The following is an 18,798-nucleotide window of genomic DNA, read 5'->3' as shown; positions in this document are numbered from 1 at the left end:
TAGAAGGCAGTTTGGAGATTATGCATGTCTGTTTTTTAACCTATTTTGAAAAAAAAATGGTTGCAATGGCAACAAATAGGCTCAAAACATGGCAAATATAACAATATTTGTGATTAGTCAAAAAAAGCTGAATTTTTTTATAAAACTTAAAATATGGATAGATGGTAGTATGGAAATTATACACATCATTTTAATCTTGACTGTAGGGAGTATATTCAGAGCTGTCATACTTAACAAGTGTCGGCAACCTCGTTAAGATTTCTGATTCTAGTTTTTAGGCTTTTTCACTATTTATAAGTTCTTTATTTCTTAAGGTATTTATTTCAAACTTAGAACAATTTTCTGGTCATTAACCACATCATATGTGACAAGGTTTTAACTCTAGCACAAAAAATATCAGAATTGCCTCCCTTGAACTTACATAGAAAAAAAATGTGTTGTTTTAATAACTTCTTTATTTCTTAATGTATCTTCTTCAAACTTTATAAATTATATATGTTTCTTATTATCACTCAAATCATTTGTGATCTAGCAAGACTATTTCCAGAATTATGTCCCCCTTGAGCTTGGTATATTTTACTCCAACTTCTTCATTACTTACATGATTTACTTCAAATTCCCACATCGTAATAATATGACAAGGTTTATAAATCTAGCATTCTTATTTCCAGAATTATCTCCTCCTTAAACTTTAAATTTTTCTTATTCATTCTTTTAACTTTCTTTTACTTCAAATTCAAAATAAACATTCATTATGAACAGCTTCATTACTAATTGTTCTTTGTTACACTCACATCATGTATGACATCTTGGATCTTTATTTCAAGAGTTATCTCCTCTTTAAGAATTTGCTTTTAAACATTTTAAATTTTGGTAACAGGGATGTTTAAAAAAATAACGTTAGAGTGTCCTTCAGTCTTTCTGTTCATAAAAACTGTTTCCTGTGATCACTTTTAAAGAACTTTTCCAACAAATTTACTTAAAAAAGAGAAAAATTGAAACATTAGTGAATGGCCAATGGCCCTTCAGAATGTTGCTGGGGTTCTAACCGATAGGGAACTTATGGATTGCTTGCAATATTATGAAAATTGCTTGTTGAGAATGAATTCTGAGGCTGTAAAAGTGTGTAAAGGTCCTTGGTAAATATTTTTAAGGACTACTAATCATTTTTCACAGGTATGACTTATTTATAAAAGCACGCTGCCGTTGCCACTACTCGTAATATTGTGACTTATTGAGATTGATGTAATAGTATGACTTTTTTGTGTTTTTATATAACATATTTTATTGGCTCTTAGAAATATTTTGGACCAAAATTACAGGGACATAGTGTTAATAAACAATATTTTTCCTAGAATGCATGGACACAAAAGAATTCAAAATTCTTAATTAGGTTTTAATTACAATATAAATGTATGTAAAATGAAGTTAAAGATCACCAAGCAGGAGCAGGCTGTGATCAAAATACCAAAAACAATGTTATACACTATAGTTATCTATTATGTATATTGGCTCTTAGCTTCTTCCATTTCAAGATACAAAACTTAAGAGGTTCAATGAGTTTTCTATGTAAGAATGTGAAGAAAAAGTGACCACCAAGACGGAGGCCTGATTCATTAAAGTTTTAAAGGCCCACTTTAGAATTAAGAACCAACATTTCCGATATTTTAGTTTGAAAGGAGAAGACTCGGTTGTGGCAATTTTTAACGGCAACTGACCTTAGGTCATGGCCAAATATTTGAGAGGTCTGAGATTCGGTCCCTACTGTTGCCATTATTTTAGGAAATACTTTTTCTCTTCTTTTTTTGCAGTACGTTTTAATGGAAATTGCCGGGTGCTTGCAAATTGTCTACACGGCAATGAATCAACTTAAATACACTATTTTGTATCGAATTGTATTTTGTTTTACGGCACTGAAATAAAAAATATTATTTCAATCCGAACGAAATTTAAATTTTTATTCTTTAACCATGCTATTTTATAGAGTATAAACTTGCCCAAAAGAAGTGCAAACATATTAAAACGAAACTAACAACTTAAAAAATATAGCTTCTATAATGTTGTAAATATAAATAAGGAAACAAAAACGTGGACCTTCGCGGTTTCGATCTTACAACATGCAGTACATTTAGATATTATAAACCCGTAATATACCCTTTTGCGCATTGACACAAATTAAATTAAATCAAATTTTACTGCGTACATCTCATGTAACTTAATATAATTATTGTGTTCATTGACCGTATAATCTGTATGTAATTGACAGGTTAATTGTACTATGTCTTCAGTCAACCGATCACAGACAAGTACCGCATTAAAATATTCATAAGTTTGAAACAAAGGCGCGATAATCGTGGATTTCTTCAGTCCATACAATACAAGGTTGCGCCCGATGTTGTAATCAAATCTGCGGCTTAAAACCTATTGAATAAGCATACGCTTCCATGCTATTTTGGACGGAAATGTACCTTCCCTTATGTATGTCTTAATAACACCATATAATCCATACTTTTGTAAAATTGCACATACTATTAGGTCTGCTTATCATAATTAAGATATCAAACAAGACTGTTGAAATTATGTTTCGCAAGATATACATCAAAAAGTCTACATAATTGTCCAAGCAAGGATTTTGCTTATGTTCGGGGGAACGGCGTCTAATGCACATTCTGTTGATGATCCATTTGGAAATGACCTGATGTTTTAACACAAAATCTATGAGATTTTTCGAGTAGCACAATATCTGTAGACGTAAAAGAAGACCACAGCTCGCAACCGTATAGCGCTTTCAGGATAATTGTAGCATCGTATATTTCCTTTAAGGTAAAAGGGTTTAAGCACTGTGGACTGATCCCACTAGAATTTATGCTCTAAGTCAGGGTCTTTCAAATAGAAATATTTGAAAGACCGTGTCTAAGTTAAGAACAAGCGTCTTCAGTCGTTTTACTTGTAGAAAGAAATGGATCACAGTTTACACTAAGATGTACACATAGTTCGATGTTTCTCAGATTTTTATATTACCAAGGTAGAAGTCTCTGTCACGACCATTATTTCTCCGTTCATTCAAAACCATTATAGCTCATTTTTTCTGCATTATAACTATAGTGCAACCGCTTTGAATATTCACTACAGATATCAAGCATAGACAGAATAAGACACTAAGAGCATATCGTCTGCTACGATAGGGGAGCTAACTCTAACATTGCAAAAACAAATACAAAACCCACTTTTCTCTAGCTCATCTATAAGCCCATTTATGTAAAGGAGATACGACATCGGACAGATTTTATCCCCTTGTCATGTGCCTTGTAATACTCTGAACCACCCCGAGAGGGTGCCCTGACATCTTACACAACTCAGCATATTTGAGTAACTGGATTAAAACGCTAAAATCTGTTGATGAGGCTTCAAATACATTATTAATAATGTATGGAAAAGAATTAATATCGGTGTTCGTCTTGCAAAAGTCACAACTGAGGTAGTTGTTATCATTTCGGAGAAAGTTTGGCGTACAATAGAATTTTTAAAGCAAGTAACTCCATTTTGTTTTCATTAGTTAGTAAGTAGGATTATTTGTTACTCTTTTACCCCAATGAAACTAGAATAGATATGAAGTCATCTTCGCATATACAAAACAAGCAAAACATAAATATCGTCTTTTCTTTAGGGATTCTTTATTTCTCTCTATTTTAGCTTCAGTCTAATCAATTTGTATTACAAAGACACCATTCTTACAATAATGACGTAAGAATATTTAAACAAAAAATGTGCCTTTATATACAATGTGTCAGGTTTAACTTAGATTGTGCATATCTTTATTCATTATCTATTGCAAATTTTTCTTGTCCGTCCATTTGCAATGAAAATCGGCAAACTCTTGTTATTTTGCTTTTAAAAATACACCTGAAAAAAGTTATTGTCACCCTTCCTTTTGTTTTGAAAGTCGCTCGCTTTCGTTCATCTGATTGCTTTTAAAATCTCACATGGTGGAAAACGTAATATTCGTTTTTTAAAATAGCACATAGAAAAGTTATTTTCGTCTGTTTGCTTTGAAAGTCGCACGTGAAGAAACATCGTTAATAGAGTTGGTTTGAAAATTTCAAACACAAAAGTTATCACCCATCTGTGCTTTGAAAGTTGTAAATCGTCAATCCGCTTGCTTTCACAACCACACATGAGTGACACATACATATAGTGCTACTAAATCTTTCTATTCAGTCCCGTTGATCGATGTTAGAAATGACAAAGTCTCAACGTTTTTGTTCTTCAGATCCAAAAAAAAACTTGTCTTGTGTATTTCTTGTATTATTATTTTGACATGATACAAATGAAATAACTTTTTATGTATTCATTTTGTTAGTACTAAAATTCAAGAAAAATCTTGATATCATATATACATACAATTCATTTCGAATTGAGTAAATATTATTCCTTTGTACATTAAAGAAACCAGTTGTCCTGCTTCATTCATACAAATGATGGACCTTGTTCTTTAGCCTTTTTCCAGGCCGGAAATTTGCTTTTCTTTACGGGAAGTGCAGGGATTCCGCTCTTGGCTAAAAGAGACTTTCCAGACTGGTCATTTATTGCCTCGTCTGTACAAAAATCTTGAGGTGATTTATGTGTTGCGTCGTCTAATGCTGATGTTTGTTCACTTGATCTACTTCTTGGTAATGTTAGATATGTTCGAGGGGTGTCATACAAAGAGACATCTGATGTGTCCAGAGATTTAGCAGGACTTATAGTTGGTCGAAGATCGCCTTTTGAATGTCTTCTCAGCGATGAAGGCCTCTTTGGGAGCACTGGGGGCTTCATCAAACTGTCAAAGAACTTCCTGTCGTTTCCAGTGGCTGAAGCGTTTAAATGAGCTGTCTGAAAGTAGAAAATAGATTTTCATTCAATACTGAATAGTGTTCTGCAATGGAATATGACATTAATCAGTTTAACTTGCTCCTTAAAATCTTTATAAGTTAGAGAGGGATAAAATTATGTGTTAATAAGAATATTACTTTTCGGTTTGCTATTGTTGACAAATGTTTAGAACAGACATCCAGTGTATAATTATTCAGAGAGATACATTCATTGTTTCAAATAATTATATTTAGACATTAATATTCACATGATATAACTTTGCTTTTACCAATACAATCTTCGTTTTTCATACTTGTTTACTCATTTACATGTCTTAATTACCACAAACACTAGACACTTCAATACTTTTAACTTTTACCTAAAATTACCATTCACTTAAATGTCATCTACATGATAAAATAGAAATAAACAATTTGTTTATTTTTTTCTTCGATTTTTTGTTTCATTACCGTCATGCTTAACTGAAACGTTCATTTGATCTGAGCTAAAGAATGTTAATAATTGGATCCCATTTTTGAATATTGGAATGCTGATTCATTAAATTATACGTAAATCAAGATAGATATTTTAGATACCTTGCATACTGGAACCGAGTTGTTTCGTTTACCGCCATGAATAACCGGAATTACCACTGGGTTTGAGATACTCTCGCCTGATGGGTTACTAAAGTCAGGTTTGATCACAGTGCCCGACGCTCCAGAACATGAGTCAATGCTTTTGCATCCAATGTCCAGTTCACAAGTGCAAATTAGCTTTGTCTGATTTTTCTCAAATATATTGTCATTTTTTTCCAAATTCACGCTGTGTTTAGAGAGACAGTCCATTAGTTTTATTTTCGCTGAATCAAAGTGTTCAGTATGTAAAGAGTTTACTGATTGAAAAACCTTCTTCCAAAGTGTTTTCTGCTCTTCTGAATTTGACTCTGGACGTATAATTTGACCGTATAGGTTATCATCTATAGCTTTTACAGACCACAAACTATCAGCAACATCCTTGATATTGATGTCCTGTTCTATTTTACAAATCACACACGTACTCTTCTGCGTACCTTTTTGCACACTACTTCTTTCTACATCGACGAGAATTTTATGAGCAACTTCTTCATTGTAGCGTTTGACATTTTTCATAAATCCATCCAAGACGTTTAAGTCTCTTCCTTTCATGAGGCTTATCAGTGCTCGTGTACGATCTTTTCTATCGCCAATGTGTTTAAATGATTCACATTCGTCTCTTGTCAGACACCCTTCAAGAACAAGATCGTCCAGTAGGTTGTCGACGTGATATGCGAGACCATCAACAATAACTTCAATGTGAAACTGTAGAGTGTTTGCAAAGCAATCTCTTCTATCGGCTGGGTGAACTGCAAGGCAACGCGTAAATGAGAATAAATAATGGAGAATGTTTTTTACTTTGTAAGAATTTTTTCTAGAACTTTTTATTCAAAAACACTTTCATTAAATAAATATTTACTTTTAAAACTCAAATTTTATATGTCATCAGCATAATTCTTAATGCTCAACATACATTCATTGTGATTTTACGTAGTTCTATCATTTTTGTAATTCTGATTCGGTTCGTTGCCAATGGTGAGTTTTGTTTTGTCATAATTTTTCAGCCTCACTGGTAGAGAAAGACATTATTATCGGTCAAGCGAGCACCTAAGAAGAACCATCGACTTCCTATAAATATCTTGATAGATTCCTCACTTAGAAATGGTATTCAGCTCATGGAAGATCGGCGGTTCAACTCGTGCCTGAAATTATGCACGGAGAGATACCTGAGGTTCCTACTTTACCAGCAAAGCTGCAAAGTCCCCTAATGACCTTTACAGAATTGGCTCGACGTAAAACCTAAACCATAAAAACATCTTCCCGGGGAAGAATCAGGAGTCGAACCAACGGAAATGTGATTAATAAGATTTCAATGGACTTCTTGATAGTGATAATGTTAGGTTAAGAAAGGTTCAAGTTAAAAAACATAAGCTCCCAAGAAAGATCGGAAGTAACATGTGCGTATAAACTGCAAGACGGGGTACACGTTGAAATGTATAGACTCGAAAAACAGCGTTCAGCGATTTCGTTTATATACTGTTGAAATAACCGTTACAATATTTCGAAAACAAAATCAAACATTTCTCACCTCTAGTTGCTTGAACTTCAGATTTCTGCCTTGGTTTTACTTCCACAACTTTTCCTTTTGACTGAAATGAATTGTTATGGAATATTTTTGAATGCGCATGTCCCTGTGCTGTTTCAAGATAAGGAATATTTCTTGGTTGCACAAACGGCCTCCTCTCAAGTGCAGTTGACACGTCAGATGTCTTTTCGCCTGAAAGTTTCGTTTGAAAATCAGTGCCAATTTGACTTTCGTTGACTCTTGTTCTGGAAGCATTAGTATAGTGTTGATCATCATCAGATATATTATGTTTATTTTGCTCCAATGGACGTGGTATATCATACAGAGAATAATTTGTATTGCAGTCATCGACGTTGGCTGGATCGTTGTCTCTATAGTCGACTGGCCACTCAGTTTGGCAAGATACATTCGAATATGTCTTGATGGTCTCTGTTTTTCCTTTAATTGTCTGTACTTCGTTGAGTATTTTGGTTAACATTTCGCTCAGTGGATCAGAGAGTTCTCTTTTGATTTCTTTAACAATTTCATCTTTCAAATGAGTCATATTTTGATTCGTTGCGTGCTGAAAAATGACAACACTTGAGTAAACTTTTCACTAATTGAAGTATAAATAAAAATTAAAAGGTTGACTGGTAATGTCACAAAAAATAATATTTAATATGTTTTATCTTTTCAAACTCAATATACATGATATATATAAATTAATAAATATATAAATTTCTGTTTAAATATATCGTTACACAATAAAGAAAATGTTATTATTTAGTGATTAATGAAATTATTCTACCATTCCATCCGCCGATGAGCCTCTACTGCCTGGACATGGTGTAGGTGAGCGAAGGTCTGCCAATGACGATGATGACTTCACGTGAAGCTCGTGCCCAGTTGTAGCGTGGTTGACATACATTTTACTGTCGTCTTCTTCCTTGACACTTAATACCATAATATGTATGTATAAAGAATATGTACAATTGGAAATATTTTATCTATGTCCTGGTTTGCTCCGGTCCAAAATACAAAGCAAAACTTTGTACACAAGTAAGACTCAAACGGAAATTGAGATTAAACAGATATACTCGTATGTCCCTATAAAAAGTTACAGTAATTTAAACTTAATCAAACTAATCGTTAAATTCAAATTTCAACTTTAACGATAATATAAAAAAAAGTATATAATAAATAACCACTACACAATTTACAAGATAATTGAAAAAAGAAAGAAACTTACATAATGAATTTCAGGCTGCAAAGTCTATTTATCGACCGGGGTCTGTCGTACACAATGATATGTTACCCCGCTACTACTGTATTTTAATCGCATACCGGGTATTTACAAAGAGTTTCGGTTAATTTTTTTTCCTTCCTTGTAGGCGGAATCTCGTTATCTATAACTAATATCTGAAATTTATAATAAAGTCTATTCAAACATTTGACCTCGTTTATTATAACCTTTATTCTCAACGCAGGTGCTTTTTGGCAATGAATTCCCGTATTTGACAGACATAATTGATTTGGATGAATGGCTACGCTCTTTAAAACATTTATGATTTCTTTATTCGAGTTTATAATGAGATCCTTGATATGAAATGCAAGAAGTGCATTTATTTCCTTTCAATGTTACCTTTAAAAAATACCTTAAAATATGCTTCTTTACTTGTTGAAATTCAGATTAGTTTCTGTTTCAGATTTGGTAATTATTTGACGAAAACTTTTTTATGATCTTTGAACCAATTAGCGTTTCTTAAACACTGAAAAACAGCAAGGAAATATTATGCGTTATTTTTCTATTTTTGTTTTGTTCTACATTTCACAGATACACTTAAGCCAATCAGATACGAAAGCAACCCACGCATGATTCAAGTGTTTATAAACTCGTCAACATACGGGTAGTTAGCATTGATTTTTAAAAGGGAATACATTATGTAATAAGTGTGTTATGACAATTGGAATGTATAAAAACCAATTAGCTCATAAGAGTTTCCTTTTTTGTACAGAAGGAGAGAATTAGTAAATATGTGCTAGTATGGATGCTTTCTGGTTTAAACCTGTCATAGACCAGGTTTTGTTTTACGTTGTAACGTGTTATTTAAATTAAGTAGACAGTTGAATATATAATTGTTGAATTTATAATTGCTACTGTTAACACATAATCATCATTGACCTAGATTTGAATTAAATTTCGTTCATAATAAATACGAGTGACGAAAAATGAGTGCAGGAATCAAAAGGGTCTGCGAGAGTAGGAAGGCGTTTCACAGATCTAAATCCGAAAGCCAGGCGGAAACATCATTACAAACCAGGCGTTTTAATGAGACAAGGTCACTGTCCCCTTGCTCGGAACAGTCTTCAGTTTTTGACAACACGGTAAGTTATTTATACATAAGTTATGCTAGACTTGATCGAGTTATTTCATAGTAACAGTATCAAATGTATTTTTGAAAAGGTAATTGCTAGTGAACAATATTTTTTACAATATTATACCGTTTTAAATTTAATACGGATATTGTTTTTGGTTTTTGGGGGGGTTTTTTTATACTTTTGCGCACTTAACCACATCCGTTGAATAAACAAGCTGCATTATATGCTGGCATTTACAAAGTTATGAAAGCCTCGATGATATATATTGTTCTGTAAATCGTGTTGTTAAGGTGGAAAAAAATCTTTATTTGTTAAATTGCAGAGCGGACACAAAATTTGAACAGGACTATTTTAATTGTTAGGAAGTGGGTGGATACATTTCTTCTAATAGACAAATATTTTGGTCATCCCTGTATGAGTAAATTAGTGCTGGCATGACTATAATAATAATAATAATAATAATAATAATAATAATAATAATAATAATAATAAGAAGAAGAAGAAGAAGAAAGAAGAAGAATCATAGTAATAGTGGTACTTAAAACAAACCAGAAATTGATGAAAATTTAATCTAAAAGAAAATTATGTAGAATATAAAATGTATCTTTGCAAGATTTCAGTTACTGTTTCCTTTCCCTACATCCTTATCCTTTTATTAACCTTTTGTTTAATTGTCTTCTGTAATATCTTTGTTGGTTTCCCTGTACGTACTGACTTTATAATAACGGTCCGTCCGTGCTTTGCCCTTGTTCCCTCTCCTGTATTTGTTAGGTGTTCTGCTGGGCTCCTTGCATGTGTTCCTGTGTTGCTGTTTTGTTATCGGGGTTGCGTTCAATAAAAGCGGACCTTCCTTGTTGATCTTCGTTTTCATATTTTACTTTAAATGTGATGGGGCATTGAAGAGTTTGGTAAAGTTCATTCGAATTGTTTGATCAAATCAATTTTAAATGAATTTCTCAAAGATTTTGCGATGAGTTCGCAAACAATTACTGACACTCATTATTCCATTTTACAAGACGGTATATTTTTGGATAAAACACCTTATTTGTATAAAGTGGTGTAAAACAGTAGCTAGCTTGACAGTAGATGTATGTCTATTTGTTATACAGGAGATCTTATCTGTTATACAGTCAAAAGTATATTTCCACAAAATTAATACTGGTTATTCTAGGAACCGGGTTCAAAATGACAATTGAGAACTATTGACGGCAATTTGCACTTATGAATTCATAGTTAACGATACAGTTTTAGCCAATAATTAAAAGCCTTAAACTAAAACGTTTTCAATGTGCATGGAAGGTTAATAGACTGCTGAAATTTTGGCGCATTTTAAAAAGAAACAACAAAACAAAGACGCCGATGATTATTCTTCAAATGTAAAATGAGATTGAAAATATAATGATTTTCGATGATTATCTAATTGATAATAGTTCATGTTTTGTCACTGTGACATAAAGATTTCTAAAATAGCGAAATTCATCATGTTCATAGCGCGAAATTATACCAAATATCAGATTTAAGCATGCTTAATTGTGGTTTAATTTGAATAATTTTATAGATGTATGAATGGTTAATAATAGATATATAAGATACATTGAATTGCATAAGTGAAACATAAAACCGTAAATCTTACACTTTCATAGATGTTATACATGTATCATTTTAGAATATATTAAAACTACTGTTTGAAAAGCATTTTTCTTTATTAAACGAGTTGAAAGTTTCACCCAAAATATTTAGATTGATTGTAAAATCTATTTGCGTTACACTGAAATGATAAGCAATAATCTTTACAACTTTTTTCGAACAGTCTTGTTAATATTGTAATGGATAAAGATAACTCAAATACCTGAATGCTGAATATGGCTTTAAACGAACATTTCTGTATCTTTCTTACAGCAATGGAATAAAGAAAGCACTGCTCATATTTGTGAATCTTGTTTATTTTAAAATACTGTTCACAATAAGTTAAAAACTTTCTTCTACAGAAATGCGATAGCTGTGGCACTATAGGAAACCTAACGGCATCCATAATAAATGATATGCGATCGGAAATGCACAAACTTATCACTCCTCTGGTGGACGAAATTAAGCAACTTCGACAGGACATGAAGAAATTTCAACCAGACATGCAGTCACCCAAGAACAAACAGACATGTGTTCGAGCGGAGTGCAGAACAAACGACATATCATGCAGTTCAAATGAACCACAAGGATTGTTGAATGAAAACGGAGATAAAGAAGAAGGTATTTATCAGGATATGAATGAAGCTGCAACGCGTTCAGATGATGTCGGTGGAATAGACAACAAGCTGTATGACTATGTTCATGGAAATACCCATAATCCGTTGAATAATAACAAGGATAGTAATGGTACTGTGGGAGAAGAAAAAGGAGAAAGTCGTATTCAGCATAACACTCAGTCACCGAAAACAACGAGACATAAAGAGATTCGAAGTAAATCAGTTCAAGACAGGGCTAAAATTGTGCCCGTTGCTCCAAGACGACGATCTCATATCCATATAAATAAAGGTATATTAATTGTAAAAAATCATCCAAACGCCTGAAGGTTAGAATATCTTAATAATCAGAGCTTTTTCTATTTATCCCCTATAAGCATTTTATAGCTATAGTTATTTATGAAAGGTTGTTTTCCGTCATCCATTAGGATATATATAAGAGTCTTGTGTTTAATTATTTCATTCGAATGAAGATGTTTATCTAGAATAGTCTTAAATTGAGCATTGAAGTTTCCTCATCTGTTTACAGTTTTTGACGAACGAGAATGTCTAGCGAATGCGTTACAGTTTCATGTTGAGGACCTAGTTGACGGACTTATTTTTCGTGACAGCGAATAACCTGATTTTATTTTAGCTGGACGATTGCCTTTCGAAACGAGTTGCAACTCTGCAAAAATTTTCATTAAAAAAGGAAAGATCAAAATAAGAATTTTGTTGACCACTTGTTAAAAGGCCTTGACCTCGGTATACTTAATCATTCATGAATACCCGAACAAAACCGAGAGGGTTGCGCAAAGATAAATGGCAAAGTTGAAGCAAAAAAAAACTGATTGGAGGACAGGAAATTATTGCTCGTGTGCAACTTGAAAACAATTTATGTAAACGTGTTGCTTGATAGTTTTATGGGCTATTCAGGCAATAGATGAGGGACTTATAACACAATTATTTTCTCTGAAGCACCTCTAGGCGCCCCCAATAGCCATAGTGGAAAAAAAGTTGATTCAATGTAGAAACATACTTGAAAAAGCAAAAAGGATCAAAAGAACAAGGCTTCAAAGAAAACTGATAAATGCACTTTTAAATAAAAAACTGTTTGTTTCATTTGGGCAAAAGGGATAAGCGATACCTCAGTAAAAATCAATGACAAAAACTGACCCTTGTTGAAACCAAAAACTATTTCTACTAAAAACGAAAACCCATCATTTGGTGTTGGGGAAATTTAACTCTGCCAGAATCCCGTTTTACCCCCGATTTCATTTGTCGCGAGGGGAATTCAAACGATTCATCAACGTTGATGGGTCTGAAAAATATTATATGCAAGAACAAAAAGGTAAAAACCCTTTGGTAACAACGACGGGAATGTCTGTCATCAAGAAAAAAACAAAACAATGAGTCAGGGAAAAACGGTATAATTCATAATATTTTTAAAATTAAAGCGATGCGAAAAATTCTTTTTTATATGTCTTATAAACAAAAATTGTGAAAAAAAATAAAATAAAGTGAAAGAAGTATTTTTTATCTTCCGTATTTCCACAGTAGAAATTTAAATTTCACCGCAGTGAAACATATTTTTCCGTATTTTCATCAGTGACTCGCCGGACCTTTTTCTTCTAAATTTAGCCAATACACAAAATTAAAGGGGTAGTCTTTCGAATCATAAGACCAGAAAGAGTAATAGTATGTAATAAACAGAAATTTCAAGAATTCCTATAGATACAGGATTTATAGCCATCTCGCTGTAAGAAAATTATCATATTTCACTTGAAATATCTATTTTTATACCACTTGATGACAAAATCCCGTATTTTATAGCTAATAAAACACTTGAACTTAACATCAGTTAATCATTTTATGTTCTGTTCAATTACTTATTTTCTTTTTGAAAGGTGTACCTAATAATTAAACAAGAGTTTTACATATAAAATTACCATGTCCCATTTTGATTTTTGTTGAAGTGTTTGAAAATATATTAGTCATTTTGCCCTTTTTTTGCAATTTGTGTCCAGATACATAGGCTGTATCAAGAATATATCGGAAGTATCTGAAATCAAATGGACTTTTGATTCTGCCATGTAAGGAAGCTCTCCGGCTAGCTTACGGAATGTCAATGGTTTTACTCAGCTGCCCGTTCGTGTCTGAAATAATGTACGGAGCGAACCTGGGCAATTCCTCCGCCAGATGGAAAGTCGCATTTAGACAAAAAAACTATATTGTCAGTGCGACGTACAATCCCACCCACCCAGCATAAAACTGGGATCAGTATAATGAATTACTATAGATATTTATTCGCATACCATAATATGCCTATCAATGATTTGTTTTTTTCTTTTCAATTTTCCAGCTGACTCCTTCTCCTTCAAGCAATGTACAGAAACTAACAAACTGTTTTAGTACACCACCTCAGCAACAAATCAACACTGCTCCTATAACGGCATCGGACAACAACTTATCAGCATCATCATCAATGCAAGAGCCAAATGCTTTGGAAAGTCTTAAGTCTACTCAACCCGATAGCTCAAAAACTTTAAAGAAACCTATCGTACCTAAAAAGCCACCACTTCCTTTAAAACAACCATGTATGAATTTAGACAAAGATTCGAATGAATTGAGGGAAGTGAAAACATGCGTATTACAACAGAATCCAACAGAAATCAACACACCTTTAGATCTTTCACTAAAATCAAGCCCTCAAAACGCCCAAGTTGTAGATAGTGGCCTCCCCGATAGTAAAAACAGTATTCCACCTCTACCAAAAAAGGTAAATCAAACACGAAAAACATGATTGTAGAGAGGACAAGTAGTAGTCCGTCGTCGTCGTCTTTGGCATCATCATCATTATCATCATCATTATCATTATTATCATCATCATCATTTCAAAATGTATTTTTGTTGTAATAACATATTTTATTATGTAGGTAAATAGAAACTGTGTGAAATAAATTGTTAATTGTTATCAGTTTAATTATTTTGAAATTGAACACACACACACGCACGCACACACACATCACACAAAGCGAAATCAATTAAGAGTTCTGGCATCCAATTAAGAGATGAAGATGATTGACCCGTTTATTTTTAAGTAGCGAAAAGGGGAAAAGGTATAAATAATTGCAAACATGAAATACCATACATCTCTTATTAAATTGATCGATGATTTATTTTTGACATACCGTTAAAATTTTGAAAAGGGGTGTTCCCTCGGAAGCAATGGAAAAAAAATACAGAAGTCTGCTAATGTGCAACATCTCTCACGCCCCCTAGCACCGGCTTAAACCGTGTTCAATCTTTAACACTAATGTGCTGGAAACTATGAATCCGAAGAAGCAGAAAACTAAAACAACAGTGAAATGAAGTACGGGGAAACCTTTTACAGTTGTCAGACCTGACACCTGCTGTTGTGAAGTATAAATTATGGATGATCCCTCGGAAGCACTGAAATAATACTAATTATATATACAATGTAATTATAATATATATGAATATAAATAAATATATATATATATAAGAAGTTTATCAAATGTTCTCATTAACCTATGTTAACGTCGAAGTTAAAGCGGTCTTTTAATTTGTGTTTTTCATTCAAAGCCTCATCAAGATGTTACTTTTTATTTAAATTTAAATTACTTTTTTATTTTAAACTAGTGACGGTTAAGATATTCAACACTTGATAGTAAACAAAATTAATAGAAAGAGAGTTTAAAGAGTACAAGATATATGAGCTACGTCACGACAAAACCAACATAGTGCGTTTGCGACCAGCATGGATCCAGACCAGCCTGCGCAGTCTGATCAGGATCCATGCTGTTTCTCTACTTGTAATAGAGTTGGTAAGCGAACAGCATGGATCCTGATCAGACTGCGCGGATGCGCAGGCTGGTCTGGATCCATGCTGGTCGCAAACGCACTATGTTGGTTTTGTCGTGACGCGGCTCATATGATTGTAGCTCTGCTGACATCCCTTTCAACTCTGACAAGTATACAACCGCTTTATTATAGAGCCGTATCATAAAATTATTTGTTCAAATTCACTGGTAATAAATCATTCTAATTGAGATGTCAGTTAAGTTATTTGGGATTTATTTTTTATATTTATTTTCGCACATACTTTAAATCCTCATAATTCATGTACTTAGAAGAGGTAAAATGTTTGAACGCACATTAGTTATGCACATTAGTTTAGTTTTGCCAGAGACATTAATAACATGTTATCTCTGGTTCTGCATTATAACCATGATTCGGTTCTTTCTATACATGCTTTAAACGTCACAACAAGGAAGTTTAAAAATCGCTATTATAGCGACAGTAACAATCATATTATGATCAAATCATACTTTGATTTATAACTATATTATTTACCTAATAAAGTATTTTACAATGTCTATGCATATTATGGGACATTGAGAAATAAACAGACACACCGCAGTAAATATTTTAGTAGAAAAATGCTTTTGTAGGTATCTTAAGTTTAATACGTTAATGTTCAGCCCATAACCTTGTCATCCGGTGACAGATTTTGTAATCGCTTGGCTTAAATATATGTTGTTTGTTTAAAAAAAAACACAATCTTTGATGAGTGAGAACAACTTTAAAGCTTTAAGATCAAGGTCACACTAAGACTTTAAAGGTAAAGTTTCATAAAAGTACATTGATAGTCATACGTAGAGATCAATTATGTCATTCAAAAGTCATTTTGATTTTTACCGTTGATTATATATATACTCGTAGATGTCTTAAATATCCGTCACTGAATGACAAAGTTATGGGTTGGAAGGTGACTATCAATGCACTATCATATCATGATTTTTGACATTAAAGTTTAAACTTGACCTTTGGGCTTCTGTACTTAATTTATTTCACTTCATACCATTTAAATAAGCATCATATTTATGCACATTAATTTCCAAACCCGTTCATAAATAATTGAGCTATGCACAAACGAACACATCCAAGTGTGGCCTTGATACCTGACTCATGTCTAACATACAGGAATGACAAAATTGTTGACTTGCAACGACATTCAATGTACTTTAAAGAAAAAGAATGTATCATCCGATTTTCGAATAAAAATGCGATTGAGGACCTGATGCCTACGGGCGACACGTTGTCTGTTTGTTTCAAGCACATTAATACGCGTAGTTATTTTTAATCCATTCAGGAATGATAGAAGTGTTGACCGGACACGAACATCAGTTCATTTGTATAAATATTCAAATCGTGACTATGGATCTACATGTGTCTTTGACCATTGATCTAGGGACACGCCGTCATGATGCTCATCATATTGATGCATAGAAAATTGTATCAACCGAAGGAATGACAGAATTATTGACAGTGCAATTATATAAAACATTTCTTGTCTAGACGAAATGTACTCTTGATCTTTGAGCTAAGAATCCGATGCTTGAACACGACACATCGTCATAATGTGATACTCATGTATACACATTTAAAATCCATCCGATGATGACAAAGTTATGGACCAAACACAAAGTTGGGACAGACGGACGATGCATCCTCCCCATTTCGTTTGCCTGGGAAGGGATAAAAATTTGCACACCAAACTATCAGAATTTCTCATAAAAGTTGTGCAATAACTTCTAAATTAAACATGTTTGCTAATACGTACGTAGTCAGACATGAGTTCATTGATTGCCACACAAGAAAGAAATTTTATCTGATATACACTGACCACTTAAGTAAGGTAGATATTTTCTTAATCTATGATAGCGGTAGTCCTTTGCGGAAGTTTATGGGTAATGAATACGTGGCATATCTATATGTCGAAAATCACTTTCAAGTACACCTTTTAATTGATTTTAGTGGGTGTATTTTGGTATTGTTGCTGACAGAATTATTTTAATAACCATGAAGGTAACTCAGCTAGGCAAAGTTAGAAAAAGTTACAGACTGATATTTGATTGATGTTGGTTATGGACGACGGTGATCAATGCATACTCACTGTAAGGAAAATGCATTGAATAGGAGTTTGCTAACTCAATATTACTTTAAATACCATAAGATCAAAATAATTACGTATCTATAGATTAAGCGGGAAGTATCATGACAAAAAAATAACTGCTACAAACTTCAAAGCAACTTAGAGGTTAAAACTAGCTAAGAGGTAAATAGAACCCAATATGTCGCCTCTTACGATCAATCAGAGATGAACTGCAATTCTTACATCTTAACGCTTTAAGACAACCATTCAGCCAAAAAGGACAGATGAAGTAATAAATACGGGAATATGAACCAGTTTATAACACATGTACTACTAACACCGTGAATATGTGACTATATGTGACACTGGCGATAGGGCTTTGAGCCTAACATTTCTGTGAAGATGACCCTTCAAACTTGTACAAAATCGGATCCGCAATGGAATCAGACGGATGGTGTCGAAGCGATGGACTCAGGCGCCTTGCGTTTTTACGTACATTTACATATTTATAAGGACGAAACAAAGAAAACCGGACCGCGCGCGCGGTGTTTTCACGGTCGTTTTTCTGGGACTAGGGCTTTGAGCCTTGGAAATTGTTCTCTATTACAGTTGAATATCTGAAACAGTAATCATTTTATGGTATATGCTTGTTGTTAAACTAAGTTGCACACTTTTGTGAAAAAAAATAGAACCTCATGCATAAATCTGATTTCTGAATAAATATGGCGACAGCACGCATGACAATACGTAATTTTAATTACTTTAATCTGTAGCAGGATAGGGCAACCCCCAAGGTGACAGGTTGCAAAGCTATCACAATCTGGCCGCAAGTTTTTATCCTTTTATGCTACTTACGAAGATGGGTCAAAAGTTCTTTGCCCGATGTACTTCTGGTAGTCAGAGAACCAAACTTATGGTCTTACTTTTCAATATAATCGCCCTCTTAATTCCTTCCAAAACTACCACGAAGCTTGGTTTTCAGTTTCGGAAACAGGTAGAAGTCAGAGGGGGCCAAGTTCGGAGAATATGAGGAATGGGGAAGTATTTCAAAGCCGCAGTCAGTTCCAGCAGCTATCGCAACTTGGGATGTGTTAGTTGGCGCAATGTCGTGCAGAAGCAGAACGCCTTGAGTCATTTTCCCCCTTCTTTTACGCGCGATTTCTTGAAGCAGACGCCTCAATTCGTCTGCATAGTACGTGCCGTTTATAGTACGACCTTTCTCAAGATAGTCAATAATGATTTTCCCCCGACTAT

At 33.6% G+C, this 18,798-nt stretch overlaps 2 protein-coding genes across 2 annotated transcripts; one reads left to right on the top strand and one right to left on the bottom strand.

Annotated features, from left to right (window-relative positions):
* Window positions 1-3,518: 3,518 nt before the first annotated feature.
* LOC132714020 (uncharacterized) lies at window positions 3,519-8,433 on the bottom strand. The gene is made up of 5 exons (XM_060696752.1): window positions 8,237-8,433; window positions 7,796-7,940; window positions 7,012-7,570; window positions 5,448-6,232; window positions 3,519-4,872 (listed from the first exon to the last, which is right to left on the bottom strand). Exons 2-5 carry the CDS (start codon window positions 7,913-7,915, stop codon window positions 4,468-4,470), a joined length of 1,869 nt encoding a protein of 622 aa, XP_060552735.1. The 5' UTR covers window positions 7,916-7,940; window positions 8,237-8,433; the 3' UTR covers window positions 3,519-4,467.
* A 443-nt stretch (window positions 8,434-8,876) lies between these two features.
* On the top strand, window positions 8,877-12,243 carry LOC132714019 (uncharacterized). The gene is made up of 3 exons (XM_060696751.1): window positions 8,877-9,372; window positions 11,355-11,898; window positions 12,136-12,243. Exons 1-3 carry the CDS (start codon window positions 9,217-9,219, stop codon window positions 12,222-12,224), a joined length of 789 nt encoding a protein of 262 aa, XP_060552734.1. The 5' UTR covers window positions 8,877-9,216; the 3' UTR covers window positions 12,225-12,243.
* The last annotated feature ends 6,555 nt before the right edge of the window (window positions 12,244-18,798 follow it).

This window comes from Ruditapes philippinarum, unplaced genomic scaffold (assembly GCF_026571515.1).
Source record: "Ruditapes philippinarum isolate M1 unplaced genomic scaffold, ASM2657151v2 ctg3509_1_1_1_1, whole genome shotgun sequence".
NCBI lineage: Eukaryota > Metazoa > Mollusca > Bivalvia > Venerida > Veneridae > Ruditapes > Ruditapes philippinarum.
This window is presented reverse-complemented; position numbering and strand designations above follow the sequence as displayed.

What these genes read in the sequence shown, in the direction of transcription:
- LOC132714020 (XM_060696752.1), bottom strand. Translation starts at nt 7,915, where the DNA reads ATGTATGTCAACCACGCTACAACTGGGCACGAGCTTCACGTGAAGTCA. An exon ending in TGAAGTTCAAGCAACTAGAG is followed by an intron (nt 6,233 to 7,011) that starts GTGAGAAATGTT and finishes GTTGCCTTGCAG; the next exon opens with TTCACCCAGCCGATAGAAGA. An exon ending in ACTCGGTTCCAGTATGCAAG is followed by an intron (nt 4,873 to 5,447) that starts GTATCTAAAATA and finishes TTCTACTTTCAG; the next exon opens with ACAGCTCATTTAAACGCTTC.
- LOC132714019 (XM_060696751.1), top strand. Translation starts at nt 9,217, where the DNA reads ATGAGTGCAGGAATCAAAAGGGTCTGCGAGAGTAGGAAGGCGTTTCAC. An exon ending in CTTCAGTTTTTGACAACACG is followed by an intron (nt 9,373 to 11,354) that starts GTAAGTTATTTA and finishes TTTCTTCTACAG; the next exon opens with AAATGCGATAGCTGTGGCAC. An exon ending in TCATATCCATATAAATAAAG is followed by an intron (nt 11,899 to 12,135) that starts GTATATTAATTG and finishes ATCTGTTTACAG; the next exon opens with TTTTTGACGAACGAGAATGT.